The sequence below is a fragment of the Rhyacophila brunnea genome, unplaced genomic scaffold (genome assembly GCF_057557595.1).
Source record: "Rhyacophila brunnea isolate RB1 unplaced genomic scaffold, BYU_Rbru_1.0 scaffold_4, whole genome shotgun sequence".
Taxonomy (NCBI): Eukaryota; Metazoa; Arthropoda; class Insecta; order Trichoptera; family Rhyacophilidae; genus Rhyacophila; species Rhyacophila brunnea.
In genome coordinates, this window is record NW_028233068.1 from 50,000,001 (window position 1) to 50,019,024 (window position 19,024).

At 33.3% G+C, this 19,024-nt stretch overlaps 1 protein-coding gene across 1 annotated transcript in view; it reads right to left on the reverse strand.

Annotated features, from left to right (window-relative positions):
- The window catches only part of LOC147067481 (UPAR/Ly6 domain-containing protein crok-like), a 26,374-nt gene extending 7,770 nt beyond the window's left edge, over window positions 1-18,604 (reverse strand). Inside the window, exon 1 of the mRNA XM_085953610.1 lies at window positions 17,958-18,604. Coding sequence (XP_085809736.1) covers window positions 17,958-18,024 — 67 coding nt within the window. The 5' untranslated portion in view covers window positions 18,025-18,604. The remainder of the gene's footprint in view (window positions 1-17,957) is intronic.
- Between the last annotated feature and the right edge of the window lie 420 nt (window positions 18,605-19,024).

Genomic DNA, 19,024 nt, shown 5'->3' on the forward strand with positions numbered 1-19,024 from the left:
TACTCTCATATTCATACACATACAACTCTTCTCAACAATGTGCGGAGAGCTTTAACTGAAACGTCGACGTCTTGAAAACTAAACAAGTACCTATATACCTGGATTGCAGATGTTGCATAAGGCTACGGCAAAATTTTCGGTAGCTTTCGAATTCTGCGGAGATGCATTTATTTCGCGACATTCTGGCACGGCGCCCAAGCTTGGAACCACTCGAAAATCAATTCTGTCCATTATGAGACAATGCAAAGTAAGGGAAATCATTATAAAATATTAATAATTTATTATGTATATTAGATATTTGCAAGTCGGCATGTTAACATAGTCATAGATTATGGGTTCCCAACCCTAGGTGGTTGTAACTGTTGCAAGGTATTCTCTAAGTGTCGCCAGCTACTAAATAATGATAAATGGTAACCTAAAAATATTGATTCAATATAAGAAATATTTTTAATAACAGGGAACACAGAAATCTGTTCTGTATTTTTTTCGGATGGAATTTCATATTGACATAGGTACCTAGGTATGTATTATATTTATTTGAGGTGTAAAATAAATGTATGAATATTATGTATTTTCGTGACACTGTTATTACAATCCACACAATTCTTCCAAACAAAGTCTAATATTAAGACTATACATAACCAAAGACTAAAGTGAAACCGAATTCAATATTTCTGAAAATGTAAGAAAAATCGAAGAAACTGGCAATAAATAGTTGCAGTATAAAATTAATAATATTGGAACAAATATTAATATAATATACACAAACAAAAACAGTCGGTTAGGTTAGGTTAGTTAGATACTTACTTACTTCAACATGTTCGATCCTGAGAGGATCATATGGGTATCCACAGAGTTTTACGAGAAATGAATGTTAGCCAATTGCTTAAGGTGACGCATCAGTGAAACGCCAAATAATGTTCAACTGTACGCGCGACGAAAATTTGTACTTGCTTCGCATTCATTGAGAGAACGTGGAGTCGGACGCACGTCACTTTGCTGCGTGATGGCGACGGGCCAATTAATTCTAAAATCGTGTAAAGATGACTAAAAACTTTACCCATTTACTTTAAAAAGCAAACATGTCAATGAATATATTATTATTGATACTAATAGAATAATAAACAGAACATAAAATGGACGTATGTTGGATTTATATGAGAAATAATATTTCGTTTGACAGGCGTCATTTTCACCCGCGACCCGCAATCCGCACATCGCCTAGCAACGATCTTTTTAGACCGTGCCTCAACTAATGCATGGCCTTAACCTATTAGTAGAATTGAAATTGAATTAATATTAGAACACGAATTGAAAAATATTATGTGTATTTGTCAAACCCAGGATTCGAACTTGAGGCCCACGACATTATAAGCCGACGCTTAAGCCGCTCAGCCATCGTTGGCGTAAGAGTTAGATAAGCTAGATAAAAATTAGGTTTATAAGACTAGAAAAAGTGTAAAAACAAACATACCTACTAATGAAGAGAGTACATAATGATAATTTATGTATTCATATATTATATTATTTTTAACACTACAACAGGCCACGAAGCCCAATGACAGTAGTGTAATGAAACTTTTTAGTAATATAAGAGAAACAATCACAAACACCCAGGCTTTGGAAAATCGTATAAATATATTATGACTTTTTGACCTTACCGGTTATCAAACTAGGCGGCTCTGGATGAAAGGCCAACGCCTTATGCACTGGACTACAAGGATTGGTAGTCCACACGCAAAAAAACGGAAACTTGAACAAAATATGATGATTGCGAATTCAATAATGTAAACACTAGATATTATAATGATTTTTTTACGAAAATATGTTTAATGATCACAGATTACATGGCGATTATAAAAGGGAGCCGCGACTTAAAAAAAAAAGGTTGGGAACTAGTGCTCTAACGTATTCTCCGTTTCACAATTTGAAATATAATAGATATACGTAGATAGGTACTTGATTGTAATATAAAATATACCTACATGAGATAAAAAGTATTTTTTCTTTCAAAATCACGCAATTTATTTAAGTTTTTATTTGGACTTGGAGGCCCTTGTGAAAGCGAGGCCCTAAGATGGCGCCTAGTGCGTCGGTATACCTACCTTTAATTTTCGTTTATGTATCCAAGTGGAAATGTATAAAATGAGAATGTATTCCACTGCTTGAAAATTTCTTATGACATTTTGTATCTAATAATTTCAAATGTCTTGCATTTGTAAATGTCACACCGAATTCGAGTTACAAATGCCATTGCTTTTAATCGTTTCTAGAGCCTCAATGCCTAACTGTCATCATCAGGAAAAGCTATCAAAATATAGTACCTATTGTGCTTTCGAAAAAATATTTAAATATGGAACATAGATACATAATTTTAAAATACCAAAGATATATGTACATATTATATATTAGAAAAAATCGTTTGAAAAATATACGGCGCCCAACGGGACTCGCACTCGCATCCACTTGATGAGACGAAATTTACTAGTATTATGTATTACATTTCTGAATCGCTTCACAAACAATTATTGCGTTATTTTTTGCAATCGACTTCTGTATTTTAAATCAAAGTACGAATAAAATTACCAACTGGTGTCTGGATCCTACCAAATTTTTGTTACAATATACTTGCACTTTCTATTATTGCCTGTTTAACCAACAGTATGTACCCACTGTCGCGACCTTTACAATAAAACGCAAATAGAAACACGTACTATCATGCAAGTTGCAAGATTGGATGATAGGATCAGAAAAGTTTAGCGGCTTCTGAATTTTCGTGCGATAGTTCTAACTTGCGTCACATATTATGCACTTGCGCAGTAAAACGATAATGGCGAACCTGCCGGAAAATATACATAGGTACTATACCGTGCAGAGCAGTTTCACAATCTGTTCGAAACTGTCAAATAGCACCCATACAACGACAACAAACGCGTTTTCTCGCTTGAAGAATGAAATTGGCGAGATAGTCAGCACTTTTATGTATAAACAGTAATTGCTGTTATTGTCGCGGCAGTTTAGTTCAAATGCTATTGTTGACAGTAAATCCATGCACATTTACAGGCGCTGTAAAGACGCAAATATAACTTTACTATAAAGTAGTAGGCGTGGAAAATGTGGATGTGGCGATGGTCAACGCTTGAATTGACCTCTATCGCCATAAAAATAAGAAAAAGGAAAGTTCTTTTACGAAATTTTATTTATTATTTTCGACTATGTCCGATCCTAATAAGATCATATGAGCCTAACAGACTTTTTTCTTTTACGAGAAATGGATGTCAGCCACTTGCTCAACCTATTAGGTCCATATTCTGACTCATACACAAATTGAAAAACAATGCGTGTACTTGCCAGACCCAGGATTCGAACCTGGGATCCACGACGCTATAGGCCGACGCCTAAGTTTTATAAGTATTACAACTACAATATGTAATAGATTATGCTGTATTTTTTGTACACATAAAAACATCATAATATTGTTTTTTTTAAAGGCATGTATTTCGGATTTTGAAACTTTCTGACAAACCGAAAAGTATAAAAGTCTCCCGCGCTTCAAGGATAACCACCATTGATACAGTGCTACGTGCTGAAAAATTGTTACGTTCATCACTCTCAAACAGCATAACCTTCTACATATTCTCTCTAATAAATTACCCATTTATTTCTCCGTCTTGTTCTCGCTACGGTATTTTTTTATCAACTGCACGAGCCACGTAGTAGGTATCTACGTAATATATTTTTAGACATATTTTCTGTTCATACATAATATAATATGAATGCGAAAAGTTTTCCTACGTGTTATCGTATAGCGACTATACAATAGTATTTATATATTATTATACTGTAGATGTATTTGCCTATAATTCGTCTTACTACCCTTTTGCACGGCACACGAATAAAATTAGATGTGGCTAACGCAAATGACTCAATAATTGAGTATGTATAGGTGTAGTGTGTATATATATATAATAAAATATCAATACATACTTTTAAAATTTTCGCTCTATCTATCTTAAAGTCAATGCTGATATATATAATGCTAATAATATGTATCAGTTATCAACAGTGACGTCCCGTTAGGGTAAACAGGCCATGCGTTGCTTAGGGGTGGCAAATTAAGGAATGAATACTCACTACCCCATCATTACAACTTTTGAAAACAGAAGCAATGCGAACGCCTCGATAGAAAGTACCGAAATCTTAGTTAAAAGAAATCATAAGGTGGTCTGCAAACTTGTCAGTGCCTCAGACGTGTACCTACCTAAAACCATCGCTTTTGTAGAGTATGTTTCGTAGGAATGCTCCAATCCCTAGTAGATGGTAAGCACCTATATCATTTTTTTTCAAGATTTTTGTTGCAATTGTCAATTCAAGATAGTATCTAAAATAGGTAGGTATGCTCCTAGGGCTCGAAATGGACTGGAGTGCACCGGAGCGCTATTCCGGGTCGTAAAATCGGCATTCAACATTGTCGTTCCGTCTCGTGGAAAAAATAATTTTACAGTTTGAGTTAGAATGGCCATATAACAAAAAATCAAACACACTTATTTTTATAAAACACACATTATGTTAATATTTTCAGAAAATTAACGAGCGGTCCGGTTTGTAAAATTTTCCATATCGAGTGTTGTATGCACCTAACAATCTTGCATACAGTTTGTGACTAAAATTAATGGGGAAGGCATTTTAAGTCTGCCTAAGGGGCGGCATTTTGCCTAGCGACGTCACTAGTAAAATTATCAAAGTAATATATTATCACCCCTTACTAAAAACATTAAGAGAAACGTTATTCTACGGAGATGGAGCCATAACATACAAATCTGTGGTCTTAATCAGTGATAGGGGTAGGCAGATTATGCGTTGCATGGGGGCGACACATTATAAAGGGCGGCGAATAAAGGTGTTTATACAAATATGCAAATTTTGAGAGCAGTAGCGGTTTTATATGACGTACCTAAACGAGGCAATCGTTTCATTAGAAAGTATCGACATTTTAGTTTAAAAAATAATCAAAGCATACCAAATTCTGATAACATGACCATATAATACAATATATTATTGTAATGCCGGTTTTTTTACAAGGGTGCCTCCGAACCTGTCAGCGTTGCAGACCTCCGCGTACCTAAAATCACCACTGTTTGAGAGTAGGTTTCTTGGAACTGCTCTAATTCTCAGTAGATAGTTTATATGCATAGATTTGTGTAATGTAACAATTAAAAAAAATTGGTAAGTATAGTATTGATGATGATGGTATATAATAGGCTCAACAATAGGTAATTTTCAAAACGCTTTCGATATAAAACAGTCCAGCTCCAAAAGAAGCAATAGTGGGAAAATAAATGTAGGTATAATGCAATATTATGTAAGTACTGATTTTATATTGATTTATTTACCCTTGTACGCCACTGTAATGAAAGATAAATACTCTCGCAGCAGGGTGCAGTTTCAAAAAAAGGCGTTTATGAATCCCCTTGAAAACCGTGTTTTCTCTTGGACAGCATCGTCGAAATATTGACACATTTGACACGCATTTAAAACGCAATCGGCTCGCAAACAAAACGCAAACGTCGTTTGGCGGATGAATCCGAAACTTCGCTTTGCCGTGTGCGCGCAGCCTAAGATAGCCGAAAATAAATAATAAAATATGTAGGTAGGTAGCTAACGGATATGCAGACAATTTGAAACAAAAAATGAAAGGGGTGGTATTCTAAGTTTGCATAAGGGCGGCACTTTATTTAGGAACGTCACTGGTCTTAATTTAAAATAAGCGCAATTAGAAAAAAAATATGTACCTACCTTTTATTCATGAATCTGCAGTGGTAAATTGTATTAAACTAACCATCACATTCATCATTACCTTAATAGTTTCAATAAATTATGTATGGACGAAGTGTGTGTAAAATAAAATTACCACAAAATCCAATCCCGAGCCAAAATTCTGATCCCGGGATGTCGGTATTACAATTTGACAATCCCGGGATTGGCATTTTTTACATAGTTAATATATTTTTTTATATTTACAAATAACATTGATAAAATGGGTCAAAAATAAATCTAGTATAATTTATACTATTTAAAATATTTTTATTGTTAATATTGTATACGTTCAATCTTGAAAATATATAAGTTTAATGGAGTAAATAATATAGTAATATAAATAGTAATGTGAATTTATTACGAGATTGCTGTTTCTGATAGTAAAGACTTAATTAACGGGTTAGCGAGATTGAACGTATACAATATTAACAATAAATGTCTTAAATAGTATAAATTATACTAGATTTATTTTTGACCGATTTTATCAATGTTATTTGTAAATATAAAATTTTTATATTAACAATGGAAAAAAATGCCAAATCCGGGACCGGTCCCGGGATCCCGGGATTGCCAAATTGTAATCCCGGGATCAGAATTATGGCTCGGGATTGGATTCCCTAATTACGACTGACTTCAACCAATTGGAAGGATATTTCCAAGAGCTATTTATCTAAGTTGATTTTTAATGAAAACGTGCCTTATACTAATAGTTTTGATATTATTAGTAAGAAAGCTTGTAATTATATAGAAACGAATCGTAACTCCATTTTTACAAGTAGGTATTGTGCGAAAACTTATACAATGTATGAAGGGAAAATAAATATTATATGTTAGTGTGAATATAAATAAAAAAATATTTTCATGCAGCATTGTAGATTCGGAGAAATGGAAATTTAAATTTTAAATCTCCTTTTACAATAGAAAAATGAACATAGTCGCGCCACTATATTACCGAATATAGAGGACTACTATTACACTAAATTATTAACTTGGTTATTATTTTTCTTCAAAACTACTTTCAGAATATCAGAATTGTGTCAAGCATTAACCAATCGATGAGTGATGAATTTCCGGGAAAGTTGTACATATAGATAGGCACGTATAAACAGTCCTCACTAATATTGGTAGACCTGCATTATTTTAGGCGGGAAATTTCCCGAAATGTCAAGGATGTGCGTAAGTAGATATAATATATTAAACATTAAAGTGAGGTTATGATGACACGACATAAAATATGAATATAACCAGCCCAGCGAATGCCATTTAACTATAAAAGTCGACTCTAGACGATGCGTTATTTCTTACGAATATCGAAGACGAATGAGCTCAACGAAGTTGGACGTAAAATTATTGTGCTCTGCGTAATATCACAATACGTGAAATTGACCGATACTCGTCTGAATATAAGGGTAGATACTATCGGGGGTTTTTAACTTCATTATCATTTTACCAATTATGTTATTATTTAGTGCTATAATAGCTCAATTTTACAAAACGGTAATATTCAAATTTATTTAAAAAAAAAAAATTTTGCATAACGTGAACGTTACAAATTATACATCTAAGGCGTTCACAACATGACATTTAAAAACAAAGAAACAGTGTAAGGAAGAAATAAATATATGCAGTATCACAAAAACAATATGAAAGGTTAAAGTAAAGGGTACAAAAAATATAGATTATAAAGCATGGAAGCACACCGAATGAGCTAAGTATAAAACTATTATAAAACAACATCCACATATACTCATCCTCTCGTAGGTGGAATATATCAACATCCGAAACGATTTGATTGAAGCTATTTTAGTAGACCAATATCAAGGCTAGTAGTCTACTAATAAATCAATCCCCAGAATTTAATATAAATAATTTAAATTATCAGTTTTCCAAATTTTTATAATTCAAAATGTATAAAATCAAAAATTTCATTTAAATATTACATAATGTATAACGTATCCGGAAACCTGTACGTATGCAGTTCGCCGTATCACACGTCACCGTGAAATGATGTATTGGAAATATATGGCCGTATATTAAAGACCGTACAACCTCTTTGGGTCGTATAGTACTGACATAAAATTCATGTCTAAATAAAACACCGATGTATTGGATTATTTGTTAGGTAAGATTCGGTTCGGTTAGGTTTTCATTCTTAAATTCAATTCATGAATTTTGCCAAAATCAGCTATAAAAATTGTATTAATGTTCATATTGAATTTAATAAAATTGGAGACCGTATAGTATACGGTCATCTCTTTCCGACATGAAAGCTCTCAGTGCACTGTGCGACCGTGAAATGTTTCAGGTACAATTTACATGTAACCAATGTATAAGCGTAGAGTAGCTACAAGCGATTTCTTGACTTATTTCGATTCTCGTGACGAATTTAAAAATATTGATTAATATAAATTTGAAATCGGTTTATTAATTCCTCGAGATCGAGATTACCTTCCTGAGATTTTTTTATTGAAAACATTACGTGAGAAAAGTTTTGTGACATTTTTAATCCAGATTCGAAAAGAAGTCGAGATTTTTTTCAGTCTTATTACAATTTTTCCACCCAAAATCAAAACCGAGGGGAATTTTCATCCAAATTCAATCCAAACGTCCGGATATCAAAAAATAAATATATAATATAATCATGGTGAAAAATATTCGAATTCTCATTGTCTTATTTATATTTGTATTTGAGCATATATACCCCGTTTACACGTGCATGGATTTACTGCTAACAGTACGTATTATCGCGGTCATAATAAGAAAATGCACGTGTAAACATGTATTATAATTATCGTGCATGTTGCAAGATTACATGCATAAATCAAAAAAGTTCGAAATTTTTACGCGACAGTTGGGATTTTTTCTATATCTACGCCTGCGCAGTAAAACGATACCTGCCGGTAAAAAATGAACTACACAGCGCAGACTTATTTTGAGGTTAACCGATTTTCACGACCTGTCAAATAGGACTATACAATGACAACATCGCGTCTCGCTTACTCTTGAAGTTTTACGTGTTAACAGTTATTATAAGCAATAGTTTAAAATACACACTATTGCTGCAAGTAAATCCATGCACGTGTACAGGCGCTATTATATAATACATATGTGTGTGTGTTTTATTGAATTATTGTTTCCTCAGTTTGATTACTATAATGCAATACAGCTTACGACGTTTATTAAATAATAGTTTATTTTTATTTAAATAGGTAAAACACACCGATAGATTGGTTTCACGGGAGTGAATACTAAATTTTACGCATACGTTAAAGTTTGTTCTATCTCACTGTAACTCGTTTGAATGTCACCAAGCGTTTACCACAACTTTCTCCGTCGCACTCACGTATCTACTGGCTTTGCTCAGCCCTTGGATATAATTATAATATACATACTATAATTTCCATAGGTACTGGTTCGATTTGTTTGCTGTTAGCTTATTAAATAGGTGGGTATGCCAAGTTTTTGTCTAGCCGGATTTTTTATGTACTTAGTGTCATTTTATTTATTCAAGGAAATTACGCGACCATACCTATCACAGGTCAAAGAAATATTGAAACACTTTTTCCCGTTGATTGACTGGCAGCTCTAAAATCATATTTAATTGTCACATTAGTAGTCTATAAATTTAAAAAGATTTTTAGTTTAAAATTTTTCAATACTAGTGGAAATGAAAATATTTTAAGGACTGAGGTTTTTGAAAAATATACCAAATTAACCATAGAACTTAAAGTATTAAAAACACCCTCTCGCTTAATGTAGGTACGTGTGTGAATTTTATTTTTATTATTACATAGGAAATATGTGTTTCCACCAAAAAAAACCATTAAAAGATTGTAAAGTACCTAGTTAACAACCCCATAGAAATCACGCGACCGATGGCTTTAGAACCGAATAGCCGATTTACGAGGATAAAATAAATCAGCTTAAATGATGATACAAGGGGCTAATTTAATGTGCCTTATAAAATTATAGTTGAATGGACAAAAAGTCAATATTTATTTTTATAAAATCGGTTTTGTCTTCTGTTTTTAACACTAACACGGAGTTCAGGAAAAAGAACATAAATAAACAGAACAGTGACAAAACGTAACAGCAATAAGTAGAAGTATGACCTTTCAGGAAAAATATAACATTTAATATGACATTGTCGTTTCTCTATATGTTGTATAGATTTTTAATAACACTGGTTTTTAATACGTCGTAAAAAATCAAATTATATAATTTCTGCATTCCTAGTTGCTGGAAAGCCTCAATTAAACGGACTTACGTATTAAGACTCAACCCGGCAAGCTAGGTATATCTCGTATTAATCAATCTAAAATGTTCAAAATGCTTGGGTGACTAGGTACAACGAAATAATGAGTTTAATAATTCTGTAGAGTTGTGTATGATTATCAAAATCAGGCAGATAAATTGAGCTTTTTAACTTTATAACGTTTAAAAAGTTGTATAAGTATTTAATTATTAAATAGATACGACAAAAATGAATGTTTTATCTTTTGCCCTGGCTGTTCTGTTTTTCAAGTTCTGTTTTGTCCGGTTACTTTTTTCGTATTTTTCTTAGTCTAAAAATTTGAACATATTATAATGAAAAAAAAACCCTACATCGCCGCTATTCTGCTGCTTACTTATTAGCTATTTTTAATATACCGCTGGCCTTAAAATTAGTTTGGCCATATGCCCCAAAAAACTGCCTCTGAAGAAAAATTTTCCGACAAGTACTTACTTTTGAGCTCGGTTTATAAAATGGAGTAGGTTACAGTAGGTATATTATAATATCTGGTGGACATTTTCAATCAATCACCTCGGCACTCGCGGTGTCAAACTTTTGCGTTTCTTACGTTTATTCATAGTGCTCCGCGATAACTTCGATTAAAGCAGTCAACGATACATCGTTTGAAAAGTACGAAATATGATGCTGAAATCATTTGAAACACTGACAAAATGGAGGCATTATAAAAATCACTTACGATTTTTACACGCTCACCATCTAAAACATTTCATATATTATCATGAATCAGTCAACATACGATAACGAAAGAATCTCTTTAGACATCTCGAAGCTGGCTCGCACATCTAAACTCGGCTCGTCTGCAAGTGTGGAATACGTCGATGTGACGTCATCGTTATTCACAAAACACACGTTGCCAAATCGTCAGCTGAATGCAGAACTATTCTAACTCACATTTGAAATTTCAGAGGGGAGCTCTTTGAAACAACCTTCTTCAGTCATTTATTATTAAATTTGTATAAGTAAATAAATGTATACCTAAGTCATAATATTTAAGTAGGGTGATAAACTTAAACACGTGTCAAGTACACGTCATACGTCGAATACTGACAACTACTCTCGGTTTATGTATTGACGCTCATTTAATATTGGTGTATTACAATTACACACACTATTGCACGTGCATCATGCGTGCTTCATTTTCGTAGGACACTTACACATTCGAAACCCTTCATCAAAATGTAGTGTATTGAATATTGCCTATCGGAATTATTCAACTTGTTGGCGTGACGTTTCACGTAAAATTTGCGGTTAAATCGCACCTTGAACCCCCGCGTTTTTGGATGATTGAAAAGAACATAACATCTGTTAGAGTAATGACGTACTTACATTAAAAGCATGCGTGATTCAATTTCAAAATGTTTGAAAGAATTTTTCCAAAAAACTATCTTGGTATTTTTATAATATTATGGGGCTGTTTAATTTTACGATTCGCTGAGTCAAACAAATTTAACTTGGATATTTTTTTTTCACTCGCGAATGTAGGCATGTTCGTCGTACGTGTTACGTTCATACTAAAATAAGCCGTGTAGAAAAAATAACATAAAAGAAAAAGCTATATTGTCAAAAAATTTGACGAAAAATACGAGAAAAACATTACCTACTCATGTAAAAATGAAAAGAAATCTACTTACAAAATTCAAACAAAAATAGGAATAGGCACAATAGCGCTTTTGGCTACACGAAAGTTTCAGGTGCTGAAAGGTTTGGAGGACCCCTAGCAAAACATTGAAAATCGCTACCGCCGTTGGACAAGCACTTACCTAAGTCTATAACAATATAGATGTCGCAGATCATACAAGTTAATTCTACATATTCCGTCGTTTGAATCGGGGTTGGATGATTTAATGACCAACTAACCATCGGAAAAAAGTGCAGTAGTGAACCTATGGCACGTGTGCCACCAGGGAACTCAGAAATAATGGGAACTGAAATACACAATGGGTAAGGCGATAGCAGGTAACCGACTCGAGTAAGGAAGAATCCGGGACTTACACACGTGTTAAGAATACGTTTTACGTCGAATACTAAAAACTGCTCTCGGTTTATGCATTTACGCTCATTTAATGTTGGTGTATTACACACACTATTGCACGTGCATAATGCGTGTTTCATTTTCGTAGGACACTCACACATTCAAAATCCTGCTTCACCATACGGCGTATTGAATATTGCCTATTGGTATTCTATTTATTATCTGTTCTGTGTGTGCCACGTTTGGCATTCGCGGAAATTCTGCTGATACGCAAAGTAAAAGGAAAAAAGACCGACATTACGTCATAGCACGTCCTGGCAAAAGTGAGAAAGCGACTCGCGATACGGGGCGATCATCTTTGACGCAAATAACGCAATAAATCCATCAGAAAAAATTAAATTTTCCGCAAAAAATTTAAAACCAGTTTTAAAATTACTAAATTATACAAACATCTTGAAATGATACGTATTTCTTACAAAGTGAGTATGGGATATTGCCTAAAGCATGGTTTCCTAAACTATGGGTCGCGACCCACCAGTGGGTCGCGAGCGAATATTGAGTGGGCCCTCGCCACTATATACCTACATGAATTTAAAAAAATAGGAAGAGATTTGGCGGATATTTTTTTGAAATTAAACGATCTTAATTTGTATTTGCAAGGATCAAATGGATCAGACATTTTTGCAGTTCACGATAAAATTCGAGCGTTCATGAAAAAGCTTATGTTGTGGAAAAGTTGTATTGAGAATGGCAAGTATGATTGTTTTGAAACACTTGAAACTTTTATTATTGAAAACCAAGTCCAGCCTAAGATGAACGTACTATCTGAAATTTCCAGTCATTTATCACTGTTAATAAATAACTTTGACGACTATTTTGGGGAAGAGATGAAAATGTTTGATTCGTTGCGTTGGATTTGTAGCCCATTTCAAGACGACTTACCAACTAGTATGTCAACAAAAGCAAGTGAAGAACTCATTGATTTATCAGAAGATACGTCACTGAAAAATAGTTTCAATCGTAAACAGTTAACGAAATTCTGGCTCTCAGTTGCTGATAATTATCCTTGCCTGTTCGATGAAGCTATGAAAGTCCTCCTCCTCTTTACTACCTCATATCTATGTGAGGTCGGATTTTCGGCTATTGTTAACATTAAAACTAGATATCGAAATAAATTGGATATATCAAACTCACTGCGATTAAAAGTAACTTAAGTTGAAGTTGATGCTAAAGCTGTAATGAAGAAAAATAAGAAACAAATACATCCTGCCCACTGAAATAACTTTGTAAAAAAACCTTGCAGGTGTAGGTATTTAAATATTTTTTTTTTATTTAACTTGTGTTTCTTATGTCAACATTCTTTCATTCATATTGGTAACACTTATAAAACATATTTTTTTATTTCAATTAGAACAAATAAGATAGCATTAAGTAGTTCCACGACTCGCCACTAGGGAATCTGAGCATTACCAATATTTATGCCCTCTTTTCTCTAAGACAGCTAAGAGGTGGGTCCCAAGATTGGAAATTTTTGTTAGATGGGTCGGAGCTCAGTCAACTTTGGGAACCACTGGCCTAAAGCATAACAACACACCTTCAACTTACACCAAACGGGCCCATAATAATATAACCACTTAAACAGATACAAGTAAATTATTATTATTATGTAATACTGTCATCCTCAACAATAATTAATTTTGATTAAAGGATATGATTTGTGATGTTTATTTTTTATCGTGGGGGGTTTTTAAATCAATCAGTGCATCGGGTCTCCATCCCTCTAAACCCGCCACTGCAATCCTCGAATGGAAAATTTTACAAACCGGAATATTCGATAATTTTTCGAAAATATTAAAATGTGGTCGATTTTTCTGTTATATGCGATAAAGAAAAATTGTATAATGAAAATGAATTTAATATTTTCTTAACAATTCTAGAACTGGAATGCAATTTATAAATTTTTCACGAAACGGAACGATTGTCTTGAAGATTTCTCTAAACGGAGCTGAGTTCCGGTCCATTTCGAATCCTGCGCCAGTGTGATAAATACGTTATCTTCGGACTATTATAGGAGTCAGTAAGTGCGTACATTAGATTATTTAAGATCTTGATTGCATCTCTCTGTCTAAGACAATAGGAAAATATCGTGGAAAATAAATGTATAATTTTATATCAAATTTAAGACTGACAATGGGATGGGTGACATTTCAATTTTGCTTATGTGGAGCATTTTGCTTAAGGACTTTACCGTGTGGAATGTTTATGCTTCGTCTTAACCAGATAGTGTGTTTACGTAGATTAAAACTTGACAATTCTTGCGGCTTATGAAACATTTTAAATACATTATATTATTAAGATAAATTTTCATTTATCCATAAATACTAGATTTAACCATCAACTATGTATGGTGGTGTGTAAAAGCTTTTTATGTATTTCGTATGTTGGTACGCGATAATGGTGATATTATGTCCATGTATACCAGTGGCAAAGACTCCGCACTAGACAATTATTGCATTTTGACGTACTTACTTAATAAATTTAAATTAAATTAAAAAGAATTTAATTTGCCAACGACATAATTATGTTGTATATGTCTGAATGTATTATAAATACATACTGAATCATTTGTCAGGTTGTAAGGTTCAAAAAAATTTGCCATAGCGCCCTGTTTTTAACCTTTGTATCTGATTATTCAGCAAGGAATGTTGATTTTTTTGTATGTAATTTACCTCACGTGAACTAAGTCCGTCTACCGCAATGTACGCAATACGGTAGGCTCTAAATGCGAAGTCTATTCAAAGTTGTTGTTTATGACTGCATCTTTGTCTAAAATAATTAATAATAAGATAATTAAAAAAATATATATTACATTCAACCACATAAAATAAAAAGAAATTTTATGACGTGTATAAATATTTAGAGAAATAGGTACGTAAGTAATTTAAACTCATCGCTCAATTTTATATCGTCAGTGAGCTATTGGAATTTCAACGATGTAGTGTGTCGTTGTCATTTTAGTGTGTACATATTCATCAGTAAAAATATTGTCTTCTTATTTACCGTAAGTATAACTGATAAGTGAGTGACAAGTGTGCTATTTTTTTATGATCTCCACAGCCTACATCTTTCCAAAAGTCACCCTTCGCCACTGATGTACACTATGTATAATTAATTATGAATTGGTGTGAAGTAACTACATAATAATAATAAACAATTGGTTACAGTCCTTGAATTTAATCCCATATAATCCTGTATAGTTTTAGGTAACCAAGTAAATAAATTTACTATCAACTACTTTACTCTACCCAACGTCTATAACTGACCCTGCGGTCGAATTAGGATTAAGTGCTACTTGATTAACGAGCATTGAACCAAAAATAAATATCCACTTAAAATGTAACACCAGAAATTACAGTTTTATTAGAAATATAAATTACATTGAATAGGTACCAACATCAGAAAACACTGTTAATTTAAAATATAAAGAACATAACTTGCAAACAGGTAACACAGGGAATTAATAGGAACTGAAATACCTTACGGATGTAGAGTAACAGGCAACCGATCTCCAGTATGAAAGAATATGACGTGATAAAATTCTAAGCTTGTCCTTCGTTCTGATAACTGCTTTGAATAAAAGAAAAATTTGAAGGTTGCAATACACACTATTGCATGTCTATAATGTGTGTTTCATTGTCATTCTCGTAGGACACACATTCAAAAATCTGCTTCAAAATGTAGTGTATTGGAGTAGAGCCTATCTGAATTATATTTATTAATCTGTTCTGTGCTTGCAAAGGTTTTCAACAAAACTTTCTTCTGTGCATATATTATATAAAAATGAAGCTGAATATTACAGTGACGTCCCATGAGGGTAGGCAGACCATGCGTAGCCTAGGGACGACAAATTAAGAAATGAATACTAGCATCACATCTTTTGAAAGCAGTGAAGGTTTTCCATTTAGAGGACGCTGCTGTAGCTTCGTTAGAAAGTACCGACACACCTGAGTTTAAAGAAATCACAAGGGAGCATCCAAACCTGCCGGTGTCTCAGATCTTCACGTAACTAAAACCATCGCTGTTTGGAGTAGGTTTCGTAGAAGTGCTATAATCCTCAGTAGATGATAATATGCACCTAACAATTTGAGACTAAAAACGAAAGAGGACGGTAGGTATTCTAAGTTTGCCTGAGGGCCGCACTTTGCCTAAGGACGTCACAGTGAAAACACTAATTATTACAGTTGGCTAATGATTAAGTTAGCTCCAAATAATTTTGCATTGCAGATGCAATTGTAGCAAACTTCACATATTAGTGTTCTGAGATTTTTATATGCCAGAACAATACCGCTTAAAACGTCTGGCAATTATTATGTTAACATTAGGTATAAAATAAGTTTTTTTATACATGGGCCACCATTATTGAGATAGAATTTATAATAACAAAAAAAATAACCAAAGCACGACGTCAACAGCACATCGACATTTTCTTTTTAATGACAAGTAATGTATTTAACACTCTCAATGAGGATAATAATATTATTATAATGACTTAGCGATCACCCGAGACTTCGGCCGCGTTAAATACGGAAAAAGTATACAAAAGATACACAATAAACTGGTTCGAGTGTAAATTTGAACTCTTGTCATTTTTGGTAGGGTTGATCTGCGTATTCCTGAATACTATCTGAAACATCGGGAGCGTCAGCTATTTGTTCTCTCAAAGTACAGAACTAACCTGCTATTGGTGATGCCAATTGGGAGAGCTATAACTCTGTGCAATCAAATCACTTCGTATATTTATATATTATTCCACCTACGTGAGAATGAATTTAGGTGTACATTATTTTATAAATTCGTGAAATTGGGTCTACTTAGCTAATCCGGCATACTTCCGTGTATATACTTTACTTATATATTTTTTAATATTTACTATGTATACTCTTTTTATACAGCTTTCATTTCTTTGTTTTTTAATACTGTTTCTTTATTTTTCGTATCATATTGGCAACGTCTTAAATTTGTAATTTGTAAAGTTCACTGTGTGTAAATAAATAAATTTGAATTTGAATAAATTCACCCGTACCAAAAACATTCTGGAATCGACATCAAGTGTTGAAATAGAAGTTCAGATTCTAATTTCTATGAGAATTTGTCATATTATTGTATTGAAATGGTGTTTAGTTTGTGTCAGATGTTGCCATGTCATTGAAAAAAATGATGAAACTCATTATTTATGTTCTTCAATGTATCGTAAATTATGAAATGCGTCGTAACCTCTACAAGAAGTAGGCATTCGTAGTCCAATTAATAATGAAATGGCTTCTCATCCAACCGACTTAGTTCGCATCCCAGTTAAGCTATTGTATTGCCGTGATTGTTTCAATACTAGATATGACTATTTTTATCCCACTGTTTCACAATAATTTTACTGCCACTGTCATTGGGCCTTTTGGCCTGTTATAGTATTAGAAAATGTATAAGGTACCTAGCAGTTAAAAATGTCGTATCCAGAATGTATACACATATAATTTATTAAAAATGCAATGTGGTAGGTATGATTATACGTAAATGAAAACGATTTTAGCAATCGACCAAAATCTATTTTGGGTTGTATGTGAGTATATAGTGCATTAATTATTATTATGACAGACATTTGGATAAATTATAGAAAACGCTAATATCTAAAAAAGAGTTTGTAGTTTTTTTGATAACAAATAAAATCATAATAACTAATATTATTTCAATTAAAATACATGACAAATACAACCAGGCATATTGACAGATAGTAAAAAGCTTAAGTTTATATTGGACGATATCAAAAAACAACATGGGTAGGTAAATAATTATAATATCATAGTTAAAAATAATACTTACTTGGTTCCGGTAATATTGCTATGAAAATAGCCAGAACTGCCACAAAACACCCCTTACATAATAGCATTTCGATTTATTTCCTATTGCCGAAAACAGCAATCAAGGTATGGATATCACGCGATATTTCTTATCGCCGAAAATCAAACAAAAAAAACTACAATATTTTTTCAATAGGTGCGCGAAAAGTATGTCAGTATAACTTGAAGACCCAGTCACATATAACAGAAAATACACACTTCGATCTTAATCCAATTAGCTTTTAAATTTGTCTATAAAGTATCATAGTTTATAAAAAAAGATATAAAAACACTATAATTTAAGCGTAGATAATTTCTATTCAAATATGAATTCTTTGATTATTTGCTCGTTAGATATGTTTTGGAAGATATGAAAATTGCTTTTCAGTGGCACACTTTGAGGTTATGTACACCAAATCAATCAAATTATGTAACCTTGCTACGTATTATAAGGCTTCTATCCCACCTAGAGCCTATTTATTTAGTTTTTCAACCGTTACGGCCGTAATTCAGGTCACCGTTACGGTTTTTCGCGAATTTTTGAGTCCAATGTTATGAAAATGCACGGCGATTTTCGAGCGGCGTTCCCGTTACTTAGACAGATAGGGTTTCAGGAATTTCCCGAATATCTCCGAGCGTTCAGTAGCCAAAGAAATGGGGCTACTGGAGCCTTTGAAACTAACACACCGAAGGGGTGACTGTGTCGATAAGAATCTAGCGATGTGTGTGTGCGGCGCATGCGCGATATTAACGAGGACAGGGTGATAAGGAAAAACAGTTAAATTTTTAATCATGTTTACTTCAACAAAATAATATAGGTATAGGTACCAGTGGCGAAGGGTGGAGGTAGGCTGTTAAGATCCGCTATAAATACTCCACACTGAACTTTGTCAGTCATACGTATTTGTTTTCATTGAAATAAGACTACAATTTACAGATGGTGACAGTTTTTAAAATTCATCTAAACCATGTGAAAACCAAGCCATCATAGATAATAGTCAAAAAATACTCGTCTATCTATAAAATATCTAAAATTATGCAATTAAATCA